At 39.3% G+C, this 14,941-nt stretch overlaps 1 protein-coding gene across 1 annotated transcript in view; it reads right to left on the bottom strand.

Annotated features, from left to right (window-relative positions):
- Positions 1 to 14,941, bottom strand: part of COL4A1 (collagen type IV alpha 1 chain) — a 228,855-nt gene that overhangs the window by 21,570 nt on the left and 192,344 nt on the right. The window contains exons 42-45 of the mRNA XM_077297015.1: positions 14,460 to 14,645; positions 7,580 to 7,713; positions 7,417 to 7,489; positions 5,004 to 5,075 (exon numbers count right to left, since the gene is read on the bottom strand). Of these exons, the coding sequence (XP_077153130.1) occupies positions 5,004 to 5,075; positions 7,417 to 7,489; positions 7,580 to 7,713; positions 14,460 to 14,645 (465 nt within the window). The remainder of the gene's footprint in view (positions 1 to 5,003; positions 5,076 to 7,416; positions 7,490 to 7,579; positions 7,714 to 14,459; positions 14,646 to 14,941) is intronic.

The following is a 14,941-nucleotide window of genomic DNA, read 5'->3' as shown; positions in this document are numbered from 1 at the left end:
TCCCGGTGACTACCTCTTGAAGCTCATCAAGAGAATGCCAAGAGTGTGCAAAGCAGTCATCAAAGCAAACGGTGGCTACTTTGAAGAACCTAGAATATAAGACATAATTTCAGTTGTTTCACACTTTTTTGTTAAGTATATAATTCCACATGTGTTAATTCATAGTTTTGATGCCTTCAGTGTGAATGTGCAATTTTCATAGTCATGAAAATACAGAAAAATCTTTAAATGAGAAGGTGTGTCCAAACTTTTGGTCTTTACTGTACGTGTTTTTTGCCGCCGTAACATTGCATAAATAAAATACAATAAGAGGCGACCAAAATATTCTATCTACCCAAAGATGACATCAATAAAAATTTTAGTTCAGGGTTAAAAAAGTAAGTCCTCACGCAGCCCCAGATCCCGAAAAAGGAAAACGCTACAGGTCTCAGACTGTGGCAACAAACACAAAAACTTTTTTTCATACAAATTTCAGAATGTTTTTTTACCACTAAAATGAAAAATTAACTCTACATATTTGGTATCTGCATACTTATACTCACCTGGGGAATGATATTGCCAAGTCAGTTTTACCATATATTGAACATGGTAAATAAAAAACCCAAAAAACAATTGTGAAATTGCCCTTTTTTGCAATTTCACTTGGAGTTTTTTTGTTTTCAAGTACACTATATGCTTTACAGTATAATATAAATGATGTTATTCAAAACTACAACTTGTTACACAAAAAACAAGCCCTCATACAGCTATATTGACAGAAAAATAAAAAAAGTTCTCATTATTGGAAGGGGAGGAAAAAAATGGAAAATGGAAAATGGCCATGGCGTTAAGTGGTTAACCGAGGATCCCAGTGCTACAATACTAACCACTGAGCCACCATCCTATGCAATACATAATTTTCAGACCTTCTGAGGACTATATTTTTTATAATTGTGTCCTGATACTTACTTGATATTATGCCCTGTACTTAGTTTGTCTCATGACTGTAAATAAAGCAGTATGACTCTACTTTAAAGAGATTAGTTATTATTTTCTGGAAATGCAACAAATTAAGTACCAAAATGGTATAATGGGAATTAATAAAAAAAATTAACTTGCACTATTCCAGTTAATGGGGCCATGGAGCCGTTTCTTACACAGTGAATGGCAAGGAGTGTCAATAAGAAGGGAAAATTTTAAATGGAATGCAGAACCAAAAATCTTACAGGCCCCTTCATTCTCTGAATTGGTAACGTTCTTAGTGTTCTGACCTCCACTAATAATAAAGTTATCAATATACCAGGAAAAAGTGGACTTTAACTGCGCTGCTTGATTGCCAAATACATGGATCAGAAGATTAAACCTTAATAAAAGTGCCAGGCCCCATTTCCTAATCCAAATCGTTTGGGCTAACACTGTGTTAGAGTCAGGACTCAGGAAGTCACATTTACTAATCAAAATCGTTTTGACTAATATTGGGGTGCAGGCACCAGGCCCCATTTCCTAATCCAAACAGTTTGGGCTAACACTGTGCTGCAGTCTGGACTCAGGAGGTCACATTTACTAATCAAAATAATTTAGCCACAGCCAGAATTGTGGCTGAGGATGTAGTGCTTGTCATGGTTGCATCACTCCCTGCCTGTGCAGTAAGCTGCAACTTCCTTGTCTTCCTCCTCCGCCTCCTCTGCTGATCTACTCAACTGCGTGCCTCTGGGTTCACAAATGGGATCCACAACATCATTGTCATCCTCTCTGTTCTCCCCCTCTTCGCCCTTAGAGTTACCCTCCTCCTCTTCCTGACCTGACAGCACAGTACAGTCCACATGCACTTCAAGTATCTGACTCTTATCAGGACCACCACCACTCCCGGGAGTTAACGTCTGGTGATGAGGGTCTGGATTCTGCTCAGACCCTACTTCGTCCAGCCCCGAATCCAAATGAAAAAAAATTTGGGCACTGGTGCAGATGCTTTACTCCTCTTGAGTCTGTGAATCTTTGGAGAAGACCTCTGATGTCCATGAAACAGAATATGTGAACAGCTCTGCAGACTCGCACATCTGTTGTTCGCCAGTCAGGTGGGTGGTTGGAGAGTTGTGACTTGGGGGAAACAAGGGTAATTAGAGTGCCAGCACTGAGGACTGTACTGTGTGTGATGTTAAGGTGCAGGAAGAGGAGAAGAGGCCACTTGCCATCCACTGGAGCACATGCTATTTTAGGCCATCTTCTAAAAGATGAAGGGGTCCCGCAAGATTGCTGCCTTGGGGTAACCCTGGACTTTGATCTGTCCTTCAAAACACATATCCATGCCATTTCTACTTCCTGCCAACTACAACTTAAAAAATATTTCCTGGATCCGTACATTCCTTAATCAAGAACCTGCAAAAACCGTAGTCCAGGCACTCATCTCCCGCCTCGACTACTGCAAACTCATGCTTTTTTGCCCTCCCTTCTAACAGTCTCTCCCCCCTCCAATCTATCCTAAACTCTGTTGCCTGACTAATCCACCTGTCCCTCACTATACCATGGCCTCTCCTCTCTGTCAATCCCTTCACTGGCTCCCCAATACCCAGAGACTCCAGTTCAAAACCCTAACCATGACATAAAAAGCCATCCACATCCTGTCTCCTCCATACATCTGTGACCTAGACTCCCGGTACTTACCTGAACTCAACTTTCTATCCTCACAAGATCTCCTTCTCTACATCTCCTCTTCTTACAATTGCATACTAGATTTCTCCTGTAGATCCCCTCTACTCTGGAACTGTCTACCCCAACATATCATACTCTCGCCTACCACGGGAACCTTCAAAAAGAACCTAAAGAACCACCTCTTCCGACAAGCCTACAACCTACAATAACCACCGCTCCACCATACCGCTGCACAAGCAGCTTTACTCTCACCTACTTTATCCTCACTCATCCCTTGTAGACTCTGACCCCTCACAGGCAGGGTCCTCTCGCCTCCAGTACCAGTTGGTGACTTGTAGTGTTTAAAATTATTGCACTTGTTTTTATTATGTATACCCCTTTTCACATGTAAAGCGACATGGAATAAATGGCGCTATAACAATAAATCATAATAATAATTACGATTTATAAAGAAAGGGAGTCAAGTAGCCCGCACAGTAACAGAAGCTGTAAAAAACTGAGCAATTATACTATTTCAACTCTGAACAAATTGATGGGACTTTAGTGATGTGTGCCAATAATTTTTGGAAATGTTAGTACTCCAAGTTGGATCTCCTTCATGTGTGTTGCCTGTAGCAGTAGGGCTCCTAGACTAGCAAGCATGCACAAACTTTCAATCAAATACCTGTGTTACTATCCTTAAATGTTTCTAACACCAGTAGTCGACAAAGCTCATATTTGTGCCACCTGAGTGTGGCTGAGTAAAAAAGCAGTTTGAGCTGTTGCATGAGGTATCAGGGATCCCAGCAAAGCAGGTTTCCACCGGTCACTCACTCACCTCATATTAATTTAAACTTAAATTAAAAACTATAAACGCTGGCCCAGACCCTGATACCTCATGTATGGCCCATGGCTGACTGCTATGTCATTATCAAATTTCTACTGTGGATCAATTGATTACACTTTTCCTGTTGTCTGCCCCTAATTTTTGGTAATGTTTGGTCTCCAAGCTTCATGTGTGTTGCCTGAATTTGGCAGGGCTCTTAGAGAACCAGGCATACACCTGTCACTCATCCATGTGTTACTGATCAATGTTTCAGCTAGAAATGCAAGTACAAGCCCTGTTCCAGGCCCTGTCCCATGCATCCATGCAATTATACTATTTGTATTCTTGGTCAATTGATGCCACTTTTCTTGGTGCCTGCCCCTAATTTGAGGTGTTTGGGAAGTGTTTTGGCCCCCCTTAAGGTGTTGTCTATGTGTTTGGTTTTCCCTCCCATTGAATTCAGTGGGGTTTAAGTATGTTCGACAAACCGTTCTGTGAACATGTTCGGCAAACATCGGGACGCTTGCCTAACCGAACCTTGAAAGGTTCACTCATCTCTAGCGAAGACAATAAACCACTGGGCAAAGATTTATGTTTTTGGCAATTTATCAGTGCAGTTAAGGTCCACGCTGATCCTGGTATATTGGCACATTGCATCCCCATAGATACTGTAGAAACTAATATTTTCACACTATATAGTGCATGTGTCTACACACAAACCCTGGAAGTAAGCATACAACTACATGTTTACCTGCTCTGCATAATCTGGATAAAACTCTATTTGCGAGTTATGTTCCTCCTTAGCTTCAATAATAAAGCAATGGCATATTTTAATGCTGTGCCATGACTTTACAAAATGCTAATGCAACTTTAAATCTTTTTTATAAGGGAGATGGAGTTAGGGTTTTTATTGTTTGTTTTTTTAGGAAAACGGAGATTCAATCACCAAAAATATATATTACGAAATTCATCACTATAGAAAGTCAATCCTATTTAAAATTATGTTCAAAGAGCTAAGATAAAAGTAAATAAAAGTTTAAGAAAGTTATGCCATAATCATATATTGGTTCTGCTAATAACAGTCTCAGAGCTAAAACATCACATCATTATTATTTAATATTAATTTATTTAAGAAAAACTGTTTAAATTAAAACAATACAATAAATGAGCTTAAGTGTGTCTGATATTATGCATCATATAGCACAAAAAAATGTTGACATTGGAACCTTAAAGGGGTAATCCCCTTTCAGAAAATCCCAGCCATCAGGCACAGTTTGTTATATAAAAAAGCAAAACGCACCTTACTCTTCATTCTCACGTCTACAGCTAAGTCCTGACCGCTACACCTGTTATTTGATGTTGGCTGCAGCACTGACATCATGTCGACAGTGCGGCATCTAAATCACAGAGCTCATCGGCTCTATCTCCGTTCAGAGCGACTGTGCTCACTGATCTGCTGTCAGCGCTTCAGTCAACATCAGATACCGGAATTATCAGATATTGAAGCAGTGGTGGAGAGACAGAGCTGGACCCAGGGAGGAAGCACCTTTCTCTTGAGACAATTACTCACCTCTTGGGCCAGGCTCTCCTCTGTCTCCATCTTGTCCTTTCTCTCCCATTGGACCGTCTGCACCTTTTAATCCTAAAACAGGATAATATAAAAAGTGTATGTTTTTTCAGTTATAGTTGTGAATTAATATTAAAAGGCAATCTTATAACTTACCAGTAAAGGATAATGGCTAAAAGAAGTATAGGCGATACTAACATATAATCTTAAGAAGTTCTGTGCCATTTCCTTTCTTCCTGCTATCAAGTCTCTTTTCTATCTAAGCCTTTCTACCACACAGTAATGTCCCTCATATACTGCAAATGGCCGCTGATAGAGATGATGCAGTTGATGTAACTTCATCCAGCAGTAGTGTCTATTAAAACTTACTGCGCTTGTGCCAGGTTACTTCTTTGACACAAGATCAGGATGACCAGAATTATTACCCTTTGGCCTTCCCTTATATATCCCTGCACTCCAACAATCTGCACTCAAATCTGCTATCCAGTTAAAATAACTGTTTTCTCTATCATATCTCATTGCCCTCAAATTAATTTTAAAATACTGTTCTTAACAGCCCACCAACTGTTGTTTCCATATATCTCTGCTCTAATCTTTGATACACGCAAGACCTTCTTCTCTGCACTAGGCTTCTCTGCCCTCTATGATCTCTAAAAAGGCCTAATGTTGTAGATGACACATTTCCTTTGTATTTAAGGTAAAAAAAAAACATATATTGGCATTTGTTACATTTTAAAAATTACAAAAAGGGACAATACAAAAGTTTGGAGATTTGTGTGCTCTGATAACTTTGATCAAGGTTTCAAACATTAATTAACCTGTGTGGGTTATGGTTTGTTCACTGTCATCATTAGGAAAAGGCTGGGTAATGCAAATTTCCCAGCTTTATAAAAACCGATCCTCATCTAACCTTGTGCCAAAAAGCAGCAGCCATGGATCCTTCTAAGCAGCTATCTAGTACTCTGAAAATGAAAATGTTGGAGGCCCACAAAGCAGGACAAGGCTATAAGAAGATAGCAAAGCATTTTCAAGTTGCCCTTTAATCAGTCCGAAATGTAATTAAGGAATGGTACTTAACAGGATCAGTGCAGGTCAAGATAAGTTCTGGAAGACCAAGTAAAATTTCAATGAAAGCTGCTTGTAGGATTGCTAGAAAGCCAAATAAGAACCCCTGCTTGACTGAAAAAGACCTTCAGAAAGATTTGTGGCACATTGTGGATTTGTGGAACATTGTTCTATTGTTCAGAGACACCTGCACAAATATGGCCTTCACAGAAGAGTCATCAGTAGAAAACCTCTCATGTATCCTCATCATAAAATTCAAGTCATGGACAGATGAGGTTAAAATAGAACTCTTCAGAAACAATGAACAAAGGTTTGTGTGAAGAAAAAGGTGCACAGAATTTCAGGAAAAGTACATCTTGCCAACCACTAAGCATGGGGGTGGATCAATCATGCTTTGTGGTTGTGTTGCAGCTAATGGCACGGCGAACATTTCATGGGTAGAGGGAAGAAAGTATTAATTGAAATTTCAACAAATGCTTGATGCAAAGATAACATCATCTGCAAAAAATCTGAAGTTGAAAAGAGGATGGGTGCTACAAATGGATAATGATCGTAACCACACGTCAAAATCCACAATAGACTACCTCTAAAGGTGCAAGCTGAAGATTTGACAATGACCCTCATGGTCCCCTAATCTGAACAGCATTGAAAATCTGTGGCAAGATCTCAAAATAGCAGTGCATGCAAAATGACCCAGGAATCTCAGAGAACTGGAAGAATTTTCAAAGGAAGAATAGATGAAAATCCATCAAACAAGAATTGAAAGACTCTTGACTGACTAAAAAAAGCATTCACACGCTATAATACTTTCAAAAGGGGGCGTTACTAGCTACAAACTACGCAGGGTGCACAAACATTTGCATTGATCCATTTTCCTTTTTGTAATTTTTAAAATGTAAAAGATGAAAATATATATTTTTTTTGCCTAAAATACAAAAGAAAAGTGTTATCTTTAACTTCAGGCCCTTTAGAGATCATTTTATCTTCAACTTGCTTAACTGTTCACAATAACAGTAATTTTATCCGGGGTGCCAAAACTTTTTCAAGCCACTGTACCTACACCCTATGTATTTTCCTTTTTCCTTATAGATAGTAAGTTCTTGTGCAGAGTAGTAACTTAGAGCTCTTAGACCACAACTTTTCTCTCTAATAAGGCACCCACCTACTATGTGCCAAAAAGAAAAATGGAAATGTTTTACTACGTGGTAAAATAAGTACTCTTATATGGCCCATATAGCAATATCTTTTTCTTTCATAGATAAGATACTTAGCATGCTCACCTGCTTTTATTATTTATTTATCATTTTTTATCATTTTACCTATATGAATACATTACTTTTACTTTGTGTACCTGGAAATCCTGGCGCTCCTTGAGGCCCTTTATCACCCTTTTCTCCTGTTTGACCTGGAAAACCTGCATCTCCCTACAAAAAAGTAATTAATTACCTTCTATGTATTGGAAAAAAAACATAAACAACATTGATAGCAGCTTTTAAATTGGGAAAATTACTTACAGGAAGACCTTGATTTCCAATTTCACCTTTTACTCCCTGAAAACCAGGAGCTCCAGGCCAACCTCTTTCACCTTTGTCTCCTTTTGCTCCCTCCTGTCCTGGATAGCCAGCAACACCCACAGGTCCAGGAACACCTAGGAAAATAGAATATGTAACTAACAAGCAGTATCATCTTTTCACAGTTTAAATTTCTAGAAATTGTAAGTATGAGTGGTTTCTAGGCATCAGTCAAAACTACCAGCAAATAACACTGCTGGATTGTCATGTTGTGATAATATATTAGATACATCTCTCACATGGGGCAAAATGGGTTCCATTGGATGCTGTGTAGTATTAGCTGGTAAGAGGTTTTTCCTTTTCCATTTAAAAGGATTTTCTGAAATTGCTACATAAAGTTGAAACCAGAAGTTTGCATACACTATATAAAAAGACACATACGCATGTTTTTCTCAATTATGAACACACAGTTTGTTGCCAAAACTGGTAATGAGGAACAAAACAACTGAACTGACTAATGAATCAATATTAAAACATAATGTTTATTCGATTATAATTAAAAAAACATTTAAAATTTCAGGAATAGGATATTGGAAAATAGAGGTGTAATTAACCCCTTTACCCCCAAGGGTGGTTTGCACGTTAATGACCGGGCCAATTTTTACAATTCCGACCACTGTCCCTTTATGAGGTTATAACTCTGGAACGCTTCAACGGATCCCGGTGATTCTGACACTGTTTTCTAGTGACATATTGTACTTCATGAGAGTGGTAAAATTTATTTGATATTACCTGCGTTTATTTGTGAAAAAAACGGAAATTTGGCAAAAATTTTGAAAATTTCGCAATTTTCCAACTTTGAATTTTTATACAATTAAATCACAGAGATATGTCACACAAAATACTTAATAAGTAACATTTCCCACATGTCTACTTTACATCAGCACAATTTTGGAACCAAAATTTTTTCTTGTTAGGGAGTTATAAGGGTTAAAAGTTGACCAGCAATTTCTCATTTTTACAACACCATTTTTTTTTAGGGACCACATCTCATTTGAAGTCATTTTGAGGGGTCTATATGATAGAAAATACCCAAGTGTGACACCATTCTAAAAACTGCACCCCTCAAGGTGCTCAAAACCACATTCAAGAAGTTTATTAACCCTTCAGGTGTTTCACAGGAATTTTTGGAATGTTTAAATAAAAATGAACATTTAACTTTTTTACACAAAAAATTTACTTCAGCTCCAATATGTTTTATTTTACCAAGGGTAACAGGAGAAAATGGACCCCAAAAGTTGTTGTACAATTTGTCCTGAGTACGCCGATACCCCATATGTGGGGGTAAACCACTGTTTGGGCGCATGGCAGAGCTCGGAAGCGAAGGAGCGACATTTGGCTTTTCAATGCAAAATTGACTGGAATTGAGATAGGACGCCATGTTGCGTTTGGAGAGCCCCTGATGTGCCTAAACATTGAAACCCCCCACAAGTGACACCATTTTGGAAAGTAGACCCCCTAAGGAACTTATCTAGATGTGTGGTGAGCACTTTGACCCATTAAGTCATTCACAGAAGTTTATAATGCAGAGCCATAAAAATAAAAAATCATATTTTTTCACAAAAATGATCTTTTCGCCCCCAATTTTTTAATATCCCAAGGGTAAGAGAAGAAATTGGACTCCAAAAGTTGTACAATTGGCCCTGAGCACGCTGATACCCCATATGTGGGGGTAAACCACTGTTTGGGCGCAAGGGAGAGCTCGGAAGGGAAGGAGCGCCGTTTGACTTTTCAATGCAAAATTGACTGGAATTGAGATGGGACGCCATGTTGTGTTTGGAGAGCCCCTGATATGCCTAAACATTGAAACCCCCCACAAGTGACACCATTTTGGAAGGGAGCTTGGAAGGGAATGAGCGCCATTTGGAATGCAGACTTAGATGGAATGGTCTGCAGGCGTCACGTTGCATTTGCAGAGCCCCTAATGTACCTAAACCGTAGAAATCCCCCACAAGTGACCTCATATTGGAAACTAGACCCCCAAGGAACTTATCTAGATGTGTTGTGAGAACTTTTAACCCCCAAGTGTTTCACTACAGTTTATAACGCAGAGCCGTGAAAATAAAAAAATCCTTTTTTTTCCACAAAAAATATTTTTTAGCCCCCAGTTTTGTATTTTTCCAAGGGAAACAGTGTAAATTGAACCCCAAAAGTTGTTGTCCAATTTGTCCTGAGTACGCTGATACCCAATATGTGGGGGGAACCACCGTTTGGGCGCATGGCAGAGCTCGGAAGGGAAGGAGCGCCATTTGGAATGCAGACTTAGATGGATTGGTCTGCAGGCGTCACGTTGCATTTGCAGAGCCCCTGATGTAACTAAACAGTAGAAACCCCCCATAAGTGACCCCATATTGGAAACTAGACCCCCCAAGGAACTTATCTAGATGTGTTGTGAGAACTTTGAACCCCCAAGTGTTTCACTACAGTTAATAACTCAGAGCCGTGAAAATAAAAAATATATATTTTTTTTTACACACAAATTATTTTTTAGCCCCCAGTTTTGTATTTTCCCAAGGGTAACAGGAGAAATTAGACCCCAAAAGTTGTTGTCCAATGTGTCCTGAGTACGCTGATACCCCATATATTGGGGTAAACCCCTGATTGTGCACACGGGAGAGCACTGTTTTACTTTTTCAATGCAGAATTGGCTGGAATTGAGATTGGACGCAATGTCGCATTTGGAGAGCCCCTGATGTGCCTAAACAGTGGAAACCCCCCAATTATAACTGAAACCCTAATCCAAACACACCCCTAACCCTAATCTCAACTGTAACCCTAACCACACCCCTAACCCTGATCCCAACCCTATTCCCAACCGTAAATGTAATCCAAACTCTAACCCTAACTTTAGCCTCAACCCTAACCCTAGCCCCAACCCTAACCCTAGGCCTAGCCCTAACCCTAAACCTAGCCCTAACCCTAGCCCTAACCATAACCCTAGCCCTAACCCTAGCCCTAACCCTAATGGGAAAATGGAAATAAATACATTTTTTTAATTTTTCGCAACTAAAGGGGTGATGAAGGGGTGTTTGATTTACTATTTATAGCATGTTTTCTAGCGGATTTTTGATTGGCAGCCGTCACACACTAAAAGTCGCTTCTTATTGCAAAAAATGTTTTTTGCGTTACCACATTTTGAGTGCTATAATTTTTCCATATTTTGGTCCACAGAGTCATGTGAGGTCTTGGTTTTTGCGGGATGAGTTGATGTTTTTATTGGCAACATTTTCGGGCATGTGACATTTTTTGATCGCTTTTTATTCCGATTTTTGTGAGGCAGAATGACCAAAAACCAGCTATTCATTAATTTCTTTTGGGGGGGGCGTTTATACCGTTCTGCGTTTGGTAAAATGGATAAAGCAGTTTTATTCTTCGGGTCAGTACAATTACAGCGATACCTCATTTATATTTTTTTTATGTTTTGGCGCTTTTATACGATAAAAACTATTTTATAGAAAAAATAATTATTTTTGCATCGCCTTATTCTGAGGACTATAACTTTTTTATTTTTTTGCTGATGATGCCGTATGGCAGCTCGTTTTTTGCGGGACAAGATGACATTTTCAGCGGTACCATTGTTATTTATTTCCGTCTTTTTGATCGCATGTTATTCCACTTTTTGTTCGGCAGTATGATAATAAAGCGTTGTTTTTTGCCTCGTTTTTTTTTTACGGTGTTCACTGAAGAGGTGGGACAGTTTTATAGGTTGGGTCGTTACGGACGCGGCGATACTAAATATGTGTACTTTTATTGTTTTATTTTTTTATTTAGCTAAAGGAATGTATTGGAACAATATTTTTTTTTATTATTTATTTAGGATTTTTTTTTTACACATATTATATATTTTTTTTTCTACATTTTTACTTTGCCCCGGGGGGGCTGTGCACTGTGTCAGATTGGCGATCTGAAGTGCACAGCTCCAGGCTTCCCAGCTCCTGCTCTGAGCAGGCGCTGTGAAGCCACCTCCCTGCAGGACCCGGATACAGCCCCGCGGCCATTTTGGATCCGGGGCTTGCAGGGAGAAGACGCTCAGTACAAGGTGAGCACATCACCTTGTACCGATCATCTCAGGGAAGCACGCATGGAGCCCCCTCCCTGCGCGATGCTTCCCTATACCGCCGGAACACCGCGATCATGTTTGATCGCAGTGTGTCGGGGGTTAATGTGCCGGGGGTGGTCTGTGACCGCTCCTGGCACATAGTGCCGATGTCAGCTGCGATAGTCAGCTGACACCCGGCCGTGATCGGCCGCGCTCCCCCCGTGAGCGCGGCTGATCGCGCTGGACGTACTATTCCGTCCTTGGGAAGTAGGGCCCACTCCACATGGACGGAATAGTACGTCCAATGACAGAAAGGGGTTAAAGTCCATAATAAATGTATAGCAGCAAAGTATACAATAACTTTTTAAATTGTTTAAAGGCACATAATCCCTGAAGCTGCTAATGCATATATAAATCTAAATAGACAAAGAATTAAAGGACAAATGCCAATCAGTAATTTTATAAATATATTATTTTAAATAAATTAATTTAGGAATAAATAAATGATATAAATGATTAGAAAAATACAAACAATAATAAAAAAATCAAGGTATGCTATTATAGATTATATATAGATTATATACATAGATGGAACTATCATTTCACAATTCTAAAGTGCATATGCATGAAAAGCAGAGATCACTGCAGATAGTCTAACTATGGAGTAGACACACTCTACTCCTTAGTCAGACTAAAACAAAAGATCCCCAAACCGTAAGGCTGCCACAATCGGGACATTTGTATTTACAATACATGAATTTCTATGTCCAATGACAACCTGGAAAAGTGGGAGGGGCAAGCTTTGTACAATAAATAAAGTGACAAGGAACATATGATCTCTCCTTCCACAAGCTTCTCACAACAGTTAGTCAGAATTTGCGCCTATTCCTCCTGAAAAAACTGTTGAAACTGATCCAGGTTTGTACGTCGCCTTGCTCACATCTGCCTTTGCTTTGCCCATGAATTTTCAATAAGATTGAGATCATGGCTTTGTGATGGCCACTCCAAAACATTGACTTTATCCTTAAGCCACTTTGCTACCATTTTGGCATTATGCTTCCGGTAATTGTCCATTTGGAAGACCCATTTCAGCCCAAGCTTTAACTTCCTTTTTGATATTTTGAGATGTTGCTTCAGTATTGCCACATAATCTTCTTTTTTCATGATGCCATCCATTTTGTGAAGTGCATCACTCCTGCAGCAAAACAACCCCACAACATGATGCTGCCACCACCTTGTTTCACAGTTGGGATGGTGTTCTTAGGCTTCCAAGCTTCTCCCTCTATCCTTCAAATGTAACAATGGTCATTATGCCCCAAAAGTTACATTTTAGTTTCATCAGACTCCAGGACATTGCTCCAAAAATTAAGGTCTTTGTTCCTGTGTGCATTTCCAAACATTAATCTGGCTTTTTTATGTTTGCTTTCTAGCAATGGCAGAGTGGCCTTTCAGTCCATGTTGTTACAGTACTTGTTTTACTGTAGATATTGACACAATCTTACCAGCTTCCGCCATCATCTTCACAAGGTCTTTTTCTTTTGTCCTTGAGTTGATATACACATGTCGAACCAAAGCACATTCGTGTCTGGATTCAGGTATCTTGAAATTGTACCCAAGGATAAGCCAGACTTGTGCAAGTCCACAATTCTCTTCCTGATATCTTGGCTGCTTTCTTTACACTGCGTGTTTGAGGTGCGCATTAAAATACATCCACAAGTGTGTCTCTAATTAACTCAGATGTTGCCATAAAACCAGAAGAAGCTTCCAAACACATGACATCATCATATGGCCAGTCCAGAATTGTTTAAAGGCATAGTAATCTTAGTGCATGTAAACTTTTGACTTTGCAGTAAGTAATAAAAATGCCTTAAAACATTCTCTCTCTCTCATTATTCTGGCATTTGGGAAACATTGATAATTATGGTAATCCTAATTGACCTAAAATGGGAAAGGTTTATTCTGATTTCATGTCAGATATTGAGAATAACATGCATATGTGTCTCTTTATATAGTGTATGTAAACTTCTGGTTTCAGCTGTATTTGCCCAAGTAGAAGAAATGGCATAAAGTAACAAACCTAAAATCGCCTGATAAATCACCCAAATCTTCAGTGCTCCTCACTGTCCTCTGCTTTCTACCCTACAGCGATCACATTCCAACACCGAAGTCAATTACTCCGCAGTCATTTGGAGATAGACAGCATTAGACCACTCAGCCCAGTAATTAGCTGCAGCAATCACAGAGGGTTTATTTAGATGAGCTGAACGCAGCCTTTAAACAGCTATTAATCAGGGACATACAAATAGTCCGCAGTCATTTAATGGCGTGTTTAGCCAGGCCAACCGCACTTTATGAGTCCAGTATAATCTGTAATGTAGTGGCAGCACATGCCCTGTTAACAGTTAGATAGGCCAATAATCAGGAAGTATTTCCATGAACACTAATTCTCTATTATCGTTCTGTTTAAATGAATCCATAGTTAGATGAAAAGGGATAGCTGCAGGGAAGTAAACCGTGGCCAGTGGGGAGTTCCAGGGCTGCACTGGAATGAAAAAGGATGAATATAGGGTTTATATTTTTTTCTTGCTATTTTAGGTCATATCCTCCCTTTAGGTAATGTTTTTTTTATCTGTGAATGTCTCTTGTAGGATATGAAGAAGCATATTACTGACACACACACAATTTAAATTCAATATTAGTAAAAAAAACCTGATGTAATACAGTTTAATACTAAACATAATAAAGATGCACATTGCTAAATTAATTATTTGTTCATTCCTTTACCTGGAAATCCTGGAGGACCAGGATGCCCCTTGTCACCTTTTGGTCCGTCCATTGCCATACCAGGAAGTCCAGGAACACCCTGTGGGCCACGTACACCTTGGTTTCCAGGAAACCCTAGATCACCTTTAATACCAGGGAAGCCAGGTGCTCCAGGTGAACCAGGAAATCCAGCATCACCTTTGACACCTATGAAGTAAAAATTAAGCAAATGATAAAATATATTAGAGAGAAACATTACATAAAAAATTCATTATATCCAGATTTGACTTTCATTTTTTTTTAAATTCTTTTTTATTTCTTTTCTTTCTTTTTGGGGGGATTTGTTTGATTAGAAGCACCTAGAGTATTTCTCTACGAAGCAGGATGTACACACATTGTGCGTCAGCCAACCTGACGGAATGTCTGTCTGCTGGATGTAGTAAAGTTGAGTGTGCTACTGGTGAGTGACCAGCTAAAATGTGAAAAACATTTTCACATGACTG

The sequence above is a fragment of the Ranitomeya variabilis genome, chromosome 3, assembly GCF_051348905.1.
Source record: "Ranitomeya variabilis isolate aRanVar5 chromosome 3, aRanVar5.hap1, whole genome shotgun sequence".
Taxonomy (NCBI): Eukaryota; Metazoa; Chordata; class Amphibia; order Anura; family Dendrobatidae; genus Ranitomeya; species Ranitomeya variabilis.
This window is presented reverse-complemented; position numbering and strand designations above follow the sequence as displayed.